General features: G+C 43.2%; 1 protein-coding gene and 1 non-coding gene across 2 annotated transcripts in view; one reads left to right on the forward strand and one right to left on the reverse strand.

Annotated features, from left to right (window-relative positions):
- Positions 1 to 930: 930 nt before the first annotated feature.
- Positions 931 to 16,680, forward strand: part of ARMH4 (armadillo like helical domain containing 4) — a 108,770-nt gene continuing 93,020 nt past the window's right edge. The window contains exons 1-2 of the mRNA XM_070419105.1: positions 931 to 1,018; positions 10,778 to 12,209. Coding sequence (XP_070275206.1) covers positions 10,835 to 12,209 — 1,375 coding nt within the window. The 5' untranslated portion in view covers positions 931 to 1,018; positions 10,778 to 10,834. The remainder of the gene's footprint in view (positions 1,019 to 10,777; positions 12,210 to 16,680) is intronic.
- On the reverse strand, positions 9,949 to 10,055 carry LOC138999770 (U6 spliceosomal RNA). Its single transcript, XR_011469448.1, has one exon. It is a non-coding gene; the product is annotated as a U6 spliceosomal RNA (small nuclear RNA).

The following is a 16,680-nucleotide window of genomic DNA, read 5'->3' on the forward strand; positions in this document are numbered from 1 at the left end:
ACTCTGACTTCAAGGAGTTTGCAAATAACTGAATCAGAACTAAGACAGCTATTTAAAAGAAGGTAGTTACTAAGTACAAGAGATAAGGCATGTGGAGAGTGCTTTGCAAATAGAAAGTGTTGTGAGGATTGTTCTAGAATGGGCCCCTCGATCCTGACACCTTTTTACCTACAATTAGGAGAAACAGAAAAAGAAAACAGTCCCTGAGATACTAAGAAAGGAGGTAACGAATCACCCGCATTAGCCATAAGACCTCGGGCAAGTTATATAGCTTTCAGCCTCAACCTGCTCCCCAAATAAATAGGGATTACCCAAATCGACCTTCCAGGGTTACTGGGTAGATCTAGCCGGTGATGAGTGAAGGAAACATCTAGCATTGTGCCTGGCAGGAGCAAAGGGCTCAATAAACCGACTACTTATTAGCACTTATTTTCAACTTCTCCGAGTGACTGAGAAAGGAACACTTTGTGTAGCGCTATTTTACAGGGTCCAATTTAGGGGCACGGCGACGCGGTACAATTTCCAGAAGGAACGTCCTACAGCCCCCTACTTGCGCCCTTTGCCCTAATCAAGGACCAGAGAAATTAGGGCTCTTCTAGCGAAAACGGAGCCTGGTTTCCTCTTCGTAGACACTGAGGGAAAGCTATCGCGGAAGCCCAGGCTTCAAAGAAGGGCAGCCCGGCGGGGGGTCTCGGGAAGGGGGTCTCAGGCGCCCCGCCCCGAGCAGGACTCGCCCCCGCCGCCCCGTCCCCAGCGCAAAAGCAGAGGCGGGTAAGTGGGCTCCGAGGGGCGTGGGACGACCGCATCGGGTGTCAGGGGCAGCGAAGCCGGGGCGGGCACATCGTCCGTCCAATCCCTAGCCGTCACCGCGGCCTCATGAATAAGCAACAAAGCGAAGCGCCCTCCCCCTTGGCATCGCAGACTGAGGAGCGGGCCGCCACCGCTGCAGGGGCCGCCGCGGGGATGCCGAGCGCGGGCGCCGCCGCTCTCTGCGCGCTGCTCGGCTGAAGGCGCACAGGTGAGGACGGCCGGGCTCCTGCCGCTCGGGGAGCCGTGGCTGCAGACCCAGGGCCGGGCAGAGACGGAGCCCGAGCCCTGGGCAGCGGGGGGTCGCCCGGGAGTCGTGCTGTCCGGGGAGCGCGGCGGTCAGGGGCGCGCCAGGCGTGCGCCCTGCGCCCCAGTCGGAACGCGGTGCGTGGCGCGGGGTGCACAGGGGCAGCTCCGCGAGCGCTGGGCGCGGCGCAGGCCTCGGAGGGCTCGCCGCACTCCTCGCTCCAGCCCAGCCTCCCGGCTCCGCACCGGCGAGCGGGCCTTTGTGCTGGCGGAGCTTGCAGGACTAGCTGCTTTTGTGTGGGCTTTTCTTTCTTCTCTCTCTCCCCTCCCAACCTCACGGCGGTGATAGAGAAGTTCCCGAAGGCTGCGATTTGCTCCTTTCAAAGCATCGATCGCAGTGTCCCCGCTGCCGAACAGTGCCCAGCAGCTGAGGAGCCAATGAGGGCTGCGGTGGCCACCGAAATGTGTTGTTTGTTACTTTGCCGAAAACAAACAGTGGAGTGCTTAGCGCAGAGGTGTCACTGAGCCTCCTTCTCAGACCCTGGCCGGTCCCCCAGCACGCGGCAGGAGGATGCTCCTTAGAAAGGTCACTTTATTGGAAGGAGGGCCTGCGGGTTAGACGCGGAGGTCAGGCTCTGCCTGAGATTCCAGAACGGTTGTTGGGAGGTGCTGCCTGGAGGTGCCCAGATGTCTCGTGTGCGTCCTGGGCACTGACAGAACCTGACCCGTGTAGATTCTGAACGTGTAGAGCCCTGGCTGGTGAGGAAGCAGCCAAGGACTCTTAAGAGTTGGAGTTCCTAAAGATGAGAAACCTGCCTTCCCACGCTGATCCCAAGGGTCTGCCAGGCACCTCATTTCAGGGCAGAGCTGCTGTGGAGGAGAGGAGAGGGGCTGCTTTAAAGTGTCTGCTTTCATTGTGTGGAAGTTTTAGTTTGAAACTTAGAGGGGAGAGGGAGTGGTTCACAAATCCGCCCATAGACCTCTGCAGGGTTTCTTCGGTAGGGAGCACAATGTGTGGCCAGGATTGGCATGCCTCCCCCTCCTTTTTGTGTATTTCCCTGGTCACAAGGGATGCTGCTGGGCTCCAAGGAGTCTCATTTAAGCCGGAGCCTACAGAGTCACACCCGACTTGCTCCCTCGCCCGCAGAACCTCACTGTAGCATCTATTGAAAGAAACGCAAAACGGGGGTAAGGTTTCACAGCATCAGAACATTGGGACTTATTTTTACACACAGTAGAGATTTTAGGGTAGACTCATTTTTATGAATAACGCAGAGCTGTTATAGTTGTCCTAAGAATGAACCAAACACTTATGCGGCTGACTTGGTATGGATTGTGTTTATTCACAAAACTCCCAAGCCTGAGGGAGTCTCATGTAGCTACAGCAACAGCTAACTAGGGAGAGGCGGATTTGTCTTTGTTTTCATAGGAAGTTTCTTACTATTATATTCTGGCGTTTCGTGCTAAAGCTTTCAGGGTCATAATTTGGTTCTACAGATACGGTTTGGTGCTAAGTCTAAGTATAGCATCAGTAAGAGGAAGCTGGGCTAACCTATTTCCACTCTTTTGACTAAAGGTGTTCTTCACTGTTTATTCAGCAGTTTGCCTGAAACATTGTGTATGGAATTGTATTTTTGTTCACTGAATTTTGTTTATTCTCACAATAGGGAAGCTGGTGTTCCAAGGGAACCTGGGTTTAATCTCTGTAAAATGAAAACTCATTTCCTACTAAGATGCGTGGTCAATCCTGTGTGTGTGTGTGTGTTTTTTTTTCTCCTGTTGTGTCTCCTTGGTGATCATAAGGAGAGTGTCTGAATCAAATTTCAGCTTGAAATGTTACATATTATGTTTATTCCTTGAAATGTCTACCTGGGGATTGGATTACCTTCTCCTTAAGTGCAGCTAGTTCTTAGAGACCTTGTATAGCAAATGAGGTTTGTGAAGCACAAAGAACAGAAATGAAGTGTCAGATTGGGTCATTGAAAATAACTGTATGATGGATGGACAGGAGCTTGTTGATCACGATTGATTAGGGCAGGATTCTGCAAACATCAGATGATTCCCTGGCCACTTTGTCTATATGAGAAGCGGAAAGGCGAAGCTCCATGGACATAGCTAGGAGGAAAAAGGATGTTATGGATGCTTCAAATTGCTCACATTTCTGTAGTTTGAGGGGAATGCATGTCAGAACCACACTAATATGTCTTAAATTCTTCAAACCATTTTCATGTCTATTATCACTTTCTTGGTTTCTCTTCCACCTTTTGAAGAAAACAGAATAAACATTCTTGTCTCCATTTTGAAACCGAGTTTCAGTGATTTTGCCTAAGGTAGAGCTGGAATTTCAAGCCAGTTTTTAAATCTTCAGATCTTGCTTCTTTTCCTAGGAATAAGATGATGTGGGAGGGATGATAAGCACAGACATCTTCATTCATCTCCAGTGCCTCACTGCAGAGAATAGAGCTGTGGGCTCAATGTGTAGAACTTAGTTGTGACCTGCAGGAATGGGAAGACCTGCGCAGGGAGTTGGCAGAGTAACCATCGTGACCCAGCCCACTTAGCCCTTCCTGGGGGACCATGCTTTTCTTTGTGGTTACTCTATTCTCCTTCCTTCCTCTGTGGTCAAACATGCTGCTGAAAGGATCATCTGTCATTCCAGCTACTTAATTTATAGTGAAAAATGACTGGGGACAGATGATCTTAAAGCCACTGTATCAGGCCACTGACGGTTGTCCAAAACACAGTGAATCGGAAGGGTACTTTAATGCCGTGTGCCACCGTTGGGCTAATAGGATCAGAGTCTTTGATAAGCCTTGCTCTTCTAGACAAATGAAAAAGCTTTGGCAGTGAGGGCCTTCAGGATTACAAGAAAAGGTAAGACAATGACAAATTCATCATTAAGGGTCAGGAAAAACACAAAAAGGAAAGATGATCAAGACACAGACAAGGAAGGGAAAGAGTTTCCTGTTCCCTCATCAATCACAGAATCACTAATTGGGTTTTAAAGGTGAGATGGTAACTGGGAAGCAAGTTGACCTAAAGCTCTGAGACTTGTCACTTGTTACTGTTGATCTAGTTCTTAAAATGAAATAAACACCGAAAACCTAAAATAATAGCAGAGATGAGAACACTAAAGTTATTACTGTTATTAAAATAACACATTGACAATGTAGCCAAACGTGAAGAATACGACATATAATTATATATGGACTAGAGGCCTGGTGCACGAAATTTGTGCACTTGGTGGGGGGTCCCTCAGCCTGGATTGCAAGAGAGCACAGGCCAGGCTGAGGGACCCCACTAGTGCACGATTGGGGCCAGGAAGGGACCCGGGAGGTTGGCCAGCTGGGGAGGGGCCACGGGAGGGCTCCAGGGCATGTCTGGCCCATCTCACTCAGTCCTGATCAGCTGGACCCCAGCAGCAAGCTAACCTAGCAGTTGGAGCGTCTGCCTCCTGGTAGTCAGTGCACGTCATAGCGAGCGGTTGAGCAGCCTTAACATATCATTAGCATATTACACTTCGATTGGTTGAATGGCCGGACGACTGGACACTTAACATATTAGGCTTTTATTATATAGGATAGACCGTGAGATGTCATTGAAAATCTTACAATATAAAATGGAGACTCTGCTCACACTCTTTTTCACATTCTTAAGTGGTTATTTATATTCACTTCATGCCAGCAAATATTAATTGAACACCTCCTCTATGTGCCTACCATTATTAGCAATTATATGGCAAGTAGAAGAAGCTAAAAGATCAGTGTTTGTATGGAAGGAACATAACCTTATTTGAGGCGACCAGACTTACAGACATAATTATTTGTGCTAGAGAAGCTGGGAGAAGGGTGGGAAGAGAATGGGTGAGGCGATTTTGTGACAACAGTTAGTACACTGGATATGACCTGGGGGTTGGGGGGAGAAGGCCTAGGGTAGGGGAGAAGGAAGGAACTCTGGCTAGTGTGGTGTCATGAGCAAAACTTAGGAACCTGAAATGAGTATGGCGCAGAAGAGGGCAATATACCCACTTGGCGATGGTGTCTGTGCTGGGCACTAGTGCTGTGGGGTTGCATTACAGATACGGAGTTTGGCAGTTGTATGTTTGGGGACCTTATGCATTTTGGGAAGGCAGAGAGTTGTAGTGGCAAAGGCAGGGAACTGGAAATCTGATCGAATTCACAAGTTCAGAAACAGACATGATCACATAGGCAAGTTATTTCTCCTCGACCAGCCTGCGGTTTTCTCATCTAACAAAGAATGGGGATGATGGTAGTACCTATCTCATTAGGTTATTGTTAGGATTAAATAAGGTAATTTATACAAGGCACTTACAACACTTGACTTATAGCATCCCCAAATGGTAGTCATTTTTAATAAATAATTGTCATTTTAATTCTTAAGAATAAACCTCTGGATTGTATGAAATGGACCGGAGAGGAGGGAGTCTGAAAAAGATAATTAAGAGGCAGTTAAAATAATAACAGTTCAGTGATGTGACCGAAGGGACAATTCCAAGAGATATTGTGAGGAAGGATCCACAAGAGTTGTGAACCTAAAATATAAAGGAGAGAAGAGTTCAAGATGACACCGAAGATTTATGATTGAGTTTATTTTAAGATAATCGAGACGCACAATTCCAATAAGCAATGAAATCTCTCCCCCTCTCCTCCCCCAGCAAAGCCTGGTGTCGGTGAAGGGTAGATGAAGAAGATGGCGTGTTTTAGGTGGCATCCAAGTAACTTCCAGTAGACGAGGAAAATCTGAGATTGGGCAGCTTTCTTCCTGAAACCCCAAACCAGCTCTTTATGGTATTTGTGTTTATCCCAAGAAAATAAAAATATCAAGCAGATTGTCGCCAGTTTTTTGTTGTTGTTTTTTTGGCAAACTCCACAGCCCTCCTGTGTCTTGAGTAGTCCTAGGGTAGCACTCATGTTCCTTATGAATGACACCTGCAATCCACTTTACTTTGAAAAAAGTAGCATTGTCACTGCTGAGGATGTTTTTCATGCTGGTCCCCTTTTGTGTGTGTGTTTGGGTGATACACCGAACAATGCAAGTATAAATTCTAATTGGAAAAATAGTGACCGGGTGTTTTAAAAAACTGGTGATTAAGTCTAACAACATGGCTAAGGCTTTATTTATTTTTATGTTGTCTTTCATGTGTCTTTGAAACTTGAGTATGCCTAGACTTGACAAAGAACCAGATTCTGGACTGTATCTATTTAAGATCGTCAAAGATAATGCTTGACAGGACAGCTTATCTGCCCGCTGGTGGCAGAAATGCAGTCAGTTGTTCAGAGGACTGCTGAGCCATTAGCATACCTTGATAGCGAGTGATGGACAACGTGCTCCTGACTTGCTCTGGCAGGGATGTTTTTAAGCTGTTAGAAGCTAATATCCACGATCAGTTAGCAGTTGGGTTAGAGTTTATCTGAATTAATTTGCCCTGATGGATATAATGAAGGGAAAGCAGCATCCAAAGTTACAGTGTGAAGGAAACGTTAGAGAAATCTTCTTTTGTTTGTTTACTAAATATTCTTATCACTGAGACAAATAATTCTAATAGGCAATGAAGTCCCCCCTCCCTCTTTCTCCCCCAGCAAGGCGAGCCATAGATATCATCTGTTTGTTTAGCCAATATTTACTGATCATTTCCTCTGTGCCAGGGAGAGGATGCCATGTCGAGGACAAAAGAAAAGGCCTTAAATATATGGTTGCAGGTGGTTATATAGGTTTAGAAATATTGTCATAGAATTGACAATGGTCAGCCTTTTTTTATTTATTCTCTAATGTCCTGCAACTCCCAGTCCGGGGCACCAAGCTCCTGGGAGTGACTACGTGAAGCTGTTCTGTGCTTTGAAAGATGGAGAAAGACCTGGAACTTGAAGGTCATCTACCAATTTATCTGAGTTGCAGCATGTCCCCTGCTGCCATTTCTACAGGCTGTCTTTCCTGCTTCTTTTAGAGGTCAGGTGTCATTTTGAAAAGTGGAGAGAAGGAGCATATGGCCACAATACACAGACAGAGAATAGGCTAGCAGTTCACCCCACTTTCCTGCTGTAATTGGATTTAGAAAGCAGGTGGCCAACACTTAATTACAGAAGGAAAGTCTTTTAGAGCAATGCAGAATTCCTTCCACACAAATACTCTAAAGCTCAAGAGCTGGGTGAAAATAAAACCTTGAAGGAAAACTTGGTTTCGGGAAGGCAATTGAGGTTAGACTAAATCTTAATTCTTTGCCTCTCCCCTGCCCAGTCTGATTTGGTCACAAAATTTTCCTCTAGGTCCACATAACTCCAGAACATATTAAATAAAATGTGAAGCATTCGTTCAATCATTTGGGTGCCTTGCCTGATCAGTGGCAAAGTTGTGGGAATATAAAGATATTGTATTTTTATTTTATGTCATGTAGATAAAATGTGAAAATGGAATTATGGAGGTAGAAGGGATTTCAAAGATTATTTTAACTCCTCATTTTGTCAAAGGAGAAACTGAAGCCATTTGGCCAATATCACATAGCAAGTTGTTTTTTTTAAATTTTTTATTGATTTCAGAGGGAGAGAGAGAGAGAGATATAAACATCAATGATGAGAGAGAATCATTGATCCGCTGCCTCCTTCAAGCCCCCTACTGGGGATTGAGCTTGCAACCCAGACATGTACTCTTGACTGGAATCAAACCTGGGACCTTTCAGTCCCCAGGCTGATGATCTATCCACTGAGCCAAACCGGCCAGGGCTCACATAGCAAGTTTTAACAGCAGTGAAGCTAGGAGTCAGGAATCATTTTTCTGATGCTAGTCCATGACCCTCTAAACTTTACTGCCACCATCATGGCCCTACTCCCCCTACCCCTTCCCAAGTTTTTTTTTTTTAATGTTATTATTTATTTATTTATTTATTATTTTTAAAATCCTCACCAGAGGATATTTTTCCATTGATTTTTTAGAGAGAGTGGAAGAGAGAGGGAAAGACAGAGAGAAATATCGATGTGAGAGAATCACATAGATTGATTGTGCCCAGAGCAGGGCCCGGGCTGGGGAGGAGCCTGCAACCGAGGTGCGTGCCCTTGATCAGGATCCAACCCCGGACCCTTTGGTCCACAGTCCGATGCTCTATCCACTGAGCCAAACCGACTAGTGCTCCCCCCGCCCCCCACTCCCGCCCCCGCCCCCAGGTTTTTATCCAGAAGAATGGGAGCTTGTAGGGTAAGCTTTTAGGCCACACCCTCTTTGTTTCTGGGATGTTTAGTAAGATTTCATGGAATGGGAAAAATATTTGTTTAGCGAAGGGCAGCTCTCTGAACAGATCAGAAATGAACCAGAGTTCTGTAGCTTTTTCATATCTTCCACTATATAGGGTTTCATAGTCCACCTTGTCTGCACAGAAATATGAAGGTGTAATGTCATCAACTATGAGCACTCATGCTTTACAGCTCTCATATATTTTTGTTTTAAGGAAGGAAAATAGAGGCAGCAGGCCAAGTACTGTTACCAAATCCGTTACCTGGGTATGAACTGGGATGCTTTGTGGCTCATCTAAAGTGATAACTAATGTCCAGAATGTTGATATGCCTTAGCCCATGCCATTCCCTCTTTATCAAATATCTTTCCCATATTCTCTCCTTTTAAAACAATGTTTGCTACATGACTGAATGTAATTTAATACTTAAATAAAATTGGTTCAAACCTTGATCCTACCTAAGGAGAAATTTAACATCTTTCTCACTATCTCTGAGGATTCTTGGCAGGGGCTGGGCAGTGGCTTATATTTCTCCTAGTCACCTCTGGCTTTGATGTTCTCCTGCTGCTAAATTTATGATCCCTGACATACTGTTGCTTTTCTGCACTAGGCACTAGGGTGCCTCATGACATCAGCCCATTTCTGTATTCTCCCAAAGTACTGTGGATTCAAGCTTTTTGTGTAACAGATTACCTCCAAACTTGGTGGCAATAAATGTTTATTTATCTCATCCCATTTCTGTGGAGTAGGAATTTGGGAATAGCTTACCTGGGTGGTTCTGGCTCCAGGTCTCTTAAGAAGTTGTAGTTGAGATGTCAGCTGGAGCTGTAGGATCATCTGAAGGCTTGACTGGGGCCGGAGGATCTGCTTCCAAGATGACTCATTGGTGTGGTGCTGGGAGTTCGGCAAGGTGTCTCAGCTCTGCATCCAGGGGTTCCTCTTTCCTCATCTAGAAAAGTTCAGCCTTCTTTTTTTCAGCAGCCATTGAGGACTAGGGACTTGACCTTTTCTCTGCTTCAGAAGAATCTGTAAGACTTAGATGGGATAACACTGTTAAAGCTTTGAACACCTTCAGGGGAAAGGGCCTTCTGAAAATGTGAAATTTTATATTTTATTTATTATGTGTGCACATCACATGCTTAAACCGGATAGTTTAATGATTAGCCATGAAAGAAAGAAAAGTTATAATTTTTATAAAGATAAGTTTTATATTTTAGAATTTTCATTCCTAGGTTTAATTTTCTAGAACACCTGCAGCATCTGATGATGGGAAAAGAAAGGGCTCTACTCAGCCAAATAGATGAAAAAGAACTAAAACCTTTAAGTTTTTGGGAAAACGATCAGTTTTGATATAGTTTTAGTTGTGATGAGAGTGAGTAGTGGGTGTTTTTTTTTAATGCAGTGAATCTTAATATTACAAGAATGTGTTTTCAGTAAAGATTGTTAATTTAATATGTGTATTGGTTCTCTTAAAATGTTTATTTCTTTTAATAAATACACTTACATTAACTCTTACCTTTTCTCCCTACATTTTAAACATGAAGGTTTTGCTTATAATTTTTATAGTTGTTGTAGAGAAAAGAAATAATTTTTAAAATTTAAAGACAATTTACTTAAAAACATTTATATATTTTTATTTTATTATTATTATTTTTAAAAACATGGAACACTTCACGAATTTGCGTGTCATTCTTGTGCAGGGGCCATGCTAATCTTCTTTGTATCATTCCAATTTTAGTATATGTGCTGCCAAAGTGAGCACTCATTTATATTTCTTTAAAAACTCATGAATATAACTGGTATTCAGTATTTTGTGATGACATCTATATATATAAAAGCCTAAGTGACCAGTTGTTTGGTCAACCGGTTGCTATGACGTGCTCTGACCATCAGGGGTCAGATGCTCAATGCAGGAGCTGCCCCCTGGTGGTCAGTGTGCTCCCACAGCCAACCTCCCACAGCCAGCCAACCTCCTGCGGTCCCTCCCCTAGGCCGGCTGGCCAACCTCCTGATCGCCAGCCAGGCCGAGTGACCTCACCTGTGTACTAATTTGTGCACCGGGGCTCTAGTTTTAAAATATACTTAAACGTTCTTTGAATGTAATGTAAGTAAATGTAAGATTTACTTTTTATATCCTGGACATTTCTGCAATCACTTGACTACATGATTAATAGAGGAATTTGGGGAGAGTAATGTGACTCTAAGGGTAGTTTATTTCAAGTAGGTATTTAGGAAACAATGAACTGAGTACTTGAACTCTGTGTACCTTTTTCTAGAAGCATCACATTAAATCAGCTGCAGAATTCAGAAGGGAAAAATGAACTGGGTTATCCATGTCTCAAAGGTACAAAGAAATAGAACAGTTCTCTCTTACATACCATCTCTGAGCATAAAGTCAAGGAGATTATTTAACTCATGGCTTCAAAGGGGCTTATTTACAAAATATATTTATGTGACAGTTTGATATGCTTTGTTTTTCTGCAGGACTCACTCACTGCCGTTGTCAGCTCTGCCATTTTATGTACACATTTCTCTTCCACTATGAGAAGACCAATAGTATTGCACATCTGTCTGGCTTTCTGTAGCCTTCTGCTTCTCAACGGTGCCATACAATGTTTGGCCTTCCCCAAAGTGGAGAGAAGGGAGATAGCACATGCTCATGAAAAAAGAGGGCAGCCTGAGAGGATAAACACGGATAACCTAGAAAATAACTCCGTTGCTTCAAAGGGCACTCCCCAGCCCGTGGTCTCCGAAGATCCAATGATAGTGCTAGCGGGACCATCAGCAATGCCATTAAATAAAGTATCGCCTATTGACAAAGAAGCTCATTCTACAGGAGCTGGGCTCATGCAGCCCAATAGCCCTGGTGTGGACACTGCTACGGAGCCAGTGGTCCCAGCAGGGGAAGAAGTGGTTGGTTCCAGCCAGCCAGAGAGAACGTCTCCCGAAAGCCTGCTTCCCAAGGCCATGGTGACCAGCCCTATCATGGCAGCTGGTTCTTGGAATGTGGATGAGAAGGAGGAACTCTTTAGTAGTACCAACACTGAGCCCACTGTAGAAGGGACCGCCGAAGCAACACAAGGTTTTCTGAAGTCTGTGGACAATCAGTTGTTTACCACTGAAAGTCAGGGAGGCGTTAGTCTGGGACTTTCACCTTCAACCTCTGTGAACACTAACAAAATACTAACCACCAATCCAAGGACGGAGAAATTTGAAGCAGACACAGATCAGAGGATAACTTCTTTTCCAGGTGCACAGCCCATCGCAGGCACCGAGCCCGGAAGCCTCAAGTCTGATAGGGAGAAGCCTTTGCAGATGACAGCTGGTAATACCCAGGCTACTGCCACCACCCCCGGACTTGCAACCTCTGAGTACAGCTTGGGTGTTGAGGCAGAAACTGACAGCCTGCTGGGAGCCCCAGAAGTCACAGTGAGTGTCAGCACAGCTGTCCCAGCGGCCTCTGTCCTAGGCGATGAGTGGGATGACACCAAATTAGAGAGTGTAAGCCGGATAAAGACCCCAAGGCCTGGAGACAATACAGAGACTCCGATGAGAATGGAAACATCTCCGACAGCCCAAGTAACCCCTAATGGTGTGGAAGGTGTAGAAGGGGACGAAGCTTTGACAGAGGCTGCACAGATGGGTCTGGGGCTGCCTGAAGGGGAAACACACTCGGAGACAGCCCTGCTAATAGCGCCTGGGGAGGGGAGGTCATCTGCCTTCACCGATCAGATTTCCTTTACTCCCACAAGTCTGATGGAAGATACAAAAGTCTCTGTTGTGAACCTGTTTCAAAACACTGCAGACTCCATGGAATCCACCACGGAAAACGATGCCCTGTTTTTCTTAGAGACCACTGTTCCCATCTCAGAATATGAGTCTGAGGCTTATCAACCACTGAGAAATGCATTTAAAGGTAAAAGAAACAAAAAAACAAGCTTTGTTTAATATGGAGTGCTTTCATTTGGTTTTATCATTTTTTAAAAATGGAAATATAATTGTCATTTAACATTGTACGGGTTTTAGGTGTTTTATTTTTTAAAAGTGGCGATTTACAAATAACTTCTCTATGCCACCTCCGGCCTCCATGGGAGACTGTCATTAGGCATGTGGTGGGCGGGAGTGAGGGTCACACCCTGGGTGTGCAGGATGCTCTATGAGCCTCTGGAAAAAGGTGGCTCTAAAGTGCCCCCAGCTTTCCACCCAGGTGGATTGCCTATAGCTTCCTGGTGGCCACAGTGGAAACAAACCCCACTCAGAACCAGAAATCTGGGAAGCCTAATCCCCAAGCAATGCATGAATTTTCTTTCCTAAAACTTCAGGGGTTCGTGAGAATCTGAAATGACCCCATGGATTTTCCTGGCTGGCTGCTACAGCTGTGTAGCATTCAGTGCCCACATCCATCTGTGATGCCAAGGTTTTGTGCAACCTGAGAGCCGCCTCCCCGCTCCCCTCAGGTGTAACATTCACTGGGGAGGTGAGAAAGAGGTGATGGTGAGACGGGATAAAATATCTAATCTTACCTGTAGGCAGAATCAGCCCTCACTTGGTGCTTATTATCAGTTATCCACGGACAACAACAACAAAGAAATTTAGCTGAGACATCCATGAAGCAAGTATTAGAACCAAAAATATCACTGATAGCAACTGAATTTAAAGGAACTGTATTTTGTGCATTTTAGGATATTTAAGTGCTGTAGTTCTTCAACTGAGGGGTTATAGATGGAGACAGACTAACTCGTTTTGTTATTTGCCTTAAAATGACTTTGGATCTCTGTTCAAAAAAAGAAGTTATCTAAGTTTTAATGAAAAGCAAAAGTACACAAATAAAAATATATGTTACATAAAAATTATCCCCAAATTGAATTCCTATATATATATTGACCAGTGGTATTTAAGTGAGACCAGTTTGTCTCTTCCCACCCCATCATTTGGCAAAGTTTGGAGACCTTTTGGGTTGTCCCATTAGAGGGGTGCTGCTGACTACTGGCACTAGTGGGTAGAGGCCACGGATGCTGCTACACACCCTACAGAGCACGGGACAGCCCCCCAACAACAAAGACTTATCTGAGCCAAAATGTCAATGGTGCTGAGAAGCCCTGATACAGACTTAATATTCTTCCAACACTTCATTATGGAAATGTGTAAATAAATAGGAAAATATGGAGGAATTAGGTATATGTTTCAGTGGTATGATAAAAATGTAGGATACTTATTTACAGATTGATGTAAAAATACTCCTATCCTTGATATTTTTTGCCAAGAAGCTTTAGGTAAATATTTATCTCATAGTATTAACCATATAGGCTTTTTGGACTTTGTTTTCCCCAAAAGAAGTTCATCTAGAAATAAGGGGGAGAGGCAAGTCTTCTCTGCTGCCTTGGTTCTGCACTGTGTATGGCTCTTGGCCTTTACATGCGGGAATGTTACCAGCTGACAAGCCTTACATTTGTTGCTGGTGGATAATATTTTTCTGTTATTATGTGTGGTTGGTTAGATAACAGCCTGGACAAGGAAAGACAGTGTAACTTGCATATGCTCATTCTGATTTGTTTTGGAATATGTACAGCTTGTTACTTCTGCTAAGTAGACTAATTAATGGAAACTATCAAATTAGTAATTTGTTTTATGAAGTGTTATTGGGATTGAATTAAAATGATAAAAGATTGAATTTTACATGTCCAATTCATTTTTTAAAAAGACTGAAAGACCACCCTAGCCAGTTTGGCTCAGTGGATAGAGCATTGGACTGTGGCCTGGAAGGTCCTGGGTTTGAGTCTAGCCAAGGGCACATGCTCAGGTTGCAGGCTCAGTCCCCAGTAAGGGGCATGCAGGAGGCAGCTGATCAATGATATTCTCTTATCACTGATGTTTCTATCTCTCTCTCCCTCTTCCTTCCTCTCTGAAATCAATAAAAATATATTAAAAAATAAAATATATAAAAGACTGAAAGACCTAGTATCGTGTAAGTTTTCATAGAAGCTTCCAGAAAATGTTTTGTAAGTTGGTTTTTAAGTTCCATGAAGAGAGTTGGGTTCACATGACCAGGAAGATATTAGATATGACAAAATAAGAAATTTACTTCAATTCTCTGTAACACTTTAAGGTACTCCTGGAGCATTAAGTCATATGGTTCCAGATTATTCATTGCACAATTTAATCCATGATTCTTATGTACTAGACTTGCATTGGCTTCTAATGCAGCCTAAGAAGTAAAATGAGTTTGGTAATTATCCGATTATTATTTTGATTATTGAATGTAGTCCTTACTTAGTTGTGACTGCCTCACTTTTAATGGACAACTTCTTTTTATTTCTAAGACATAGCACAATATCTGGTGCCTAGTAGGTGCTCAATAAATACTGGGTCAATGAATGAGTAAATGAGGAATGAGAACCTTTCAGTCTGAAATATTCAATTTGACTGTCTGCATTGTCCAAGTTAATCAAACAGCTTCTAAATGTTCTTCATAGAGAAGCAATCAAATAATTCCTTTTGCTTAAATTTTTTTTTTTTTTGGTCCCATAGAGTTAAAAAGAATGTGTGAAAAATTGAGATTGTTGGCAATAGTAGTTAAGGAATAGCCAGAAAGCTTTCTACCCATTTTCTGGTGGTTATAAGTATTTTTCAAAAGTAAGCAATTCAGCCGAAACCGGTTTGGCTCAGTGGATAGAGCGTCGGCCTGCAGACTGAAAAGTCCCAGGTTCGATTCCGGTCAAGGGCATATACCTGGGTTGCGGGCACATCCCCAGTGGGAGATGTGCAAGAGGCAGCTGATCGATGTTTCTCTCTCATTAATGTTTCTGACTCTCTATCTCTCTCCCTTCCTCTCTGTATAAAATCAATAAAATATATTGAAAAAAAAAAGTAAGCAATTCAAATGCCAATCATTTTAGTTCTCAGGACTACTTAGGACATTATCTTTTTCAGGATATGCAATGATTTCTTGGTGTTTGGGGCATTATGAACAGATGAATACCCTGAGATTATCAGTCTTTGGATTCAGCCTGTTCTTCAGCTGGTTCAGTTGAAGATCAGGTTTTAAAAGTAATTATAATAATGATTATATTTTATTTCTACTGGAAGTAGAAAGAATGAAAAATGTGGAGAAATTTTTTTCAATTTTTATTTAGAAAATTTTGTTTTATTTTTTCATCACCATTTATCCCCCTATACCAGTGATGGCGAACCTTTTGAGCTTGGCGTGTCAGCATTTTGAAAAACCCTAACTTAACTCTGGTGCCGTGTCACATATAGAAATTTTTTGATATTTGCAACCATAATAAAACAAAGACTTATATTTTTGATATTTATTTTATGTATTTAAATGCCATTTAACAAAGAAAAATCAACCAAAAAAATGAGTTTGCGTGTCAGAGGTTCGCCATCACTGCCCTATACCCTCTTCCACCTCTACCTCCCCTCTCCCCCATTCCCACAATCCCCACACTGTTGTCCATGTCCATGTCTTCTTTCTTTTTTTTTAAATTTTTTGCTCAATCCCTCCCCCCTTCCAACTGTCAGCCTGTTCTCTATCTATGAGTTTGTCTCTATTTTGCTTGGTAGAGAAATTTTGGATGTTATTTTTAATTTAATTTTTAAAAACACATTTCTATTTTTATTGATTTCAGAGAGGAACGGAGAGGGAGAGATAGATAGAAACATCAGTGATGAAAGAGAATTTTTGATCAGCTGCCCCCTGCGAGCCCCCCGCTGGGGAAGGAGCCTGTAACTGGCGCATGTGCCCTGACTGGGAATTGAACCGCGATCTCCTGGTTCACAGGTCGATGCGCAACCCCTGAGCCACGTCAGCCTGGCTGGATGTTATTTTTTAAATTCTCATTATTACTTATAGTTCTCACTCCCTTTTCTCTAACAGCAGTCACTTATTCCAAAGTACTGTGTCATTTTGATTTCTTGCTATTTCATGAAACTATGACAAATAGACTGTACATTTATTTTTACATATTCTCAAAAGTGTTCATTATGCTTTCAAAAATGAGGGCAACGTAAAGAATGCTTACTGCTTAAAACGATAAAACTACACATTATTATCTTTTTATGGTGGAGCATTGTCCTAGGCGCTAAAGGTACAAAAAGGGCAATGAATCCTGGCTCTCAAAAGATTTACAGTCTCATTGGAGAAAGGAAGAAGGAAGCAAAACTTAAACAGTGGTACAAAGTGCAAATATGAAGTCTGTGTAAGAACCTTACTGTAACTCACGTTGCCCTTCAGCAGGTCTGGCAGTACATCAAGTATACACATCTCTTCAACTCAGAGGAAAAATAGTCTGAACTGGATGGGGACCAGGAAAAGGAACTGTTTGTATTGAAAAACCTACAAACCCTATTTTAAAACAAATAAATTGTTTCCAAAGAAAAATACC

Source organism: Myotis yumanensis, unplaced genomic scaffold, assembly GCF_028538775.1.
Source record: "Myotis yumanensis isolate MYYU_CA2020_CCGP unplaced genomic scaffold, mMyoYum1.0.hap1 SCAF_1, whole genome shotgun sequence".
In the NCBI taxonomy this organism is placed as follows: domain Eukaryota; kingdom Metazoa; phylum Chordata; class Mammalia; order Chiroptera; family Vespertilionidae; genus Myotis; species Myotis yumanensis.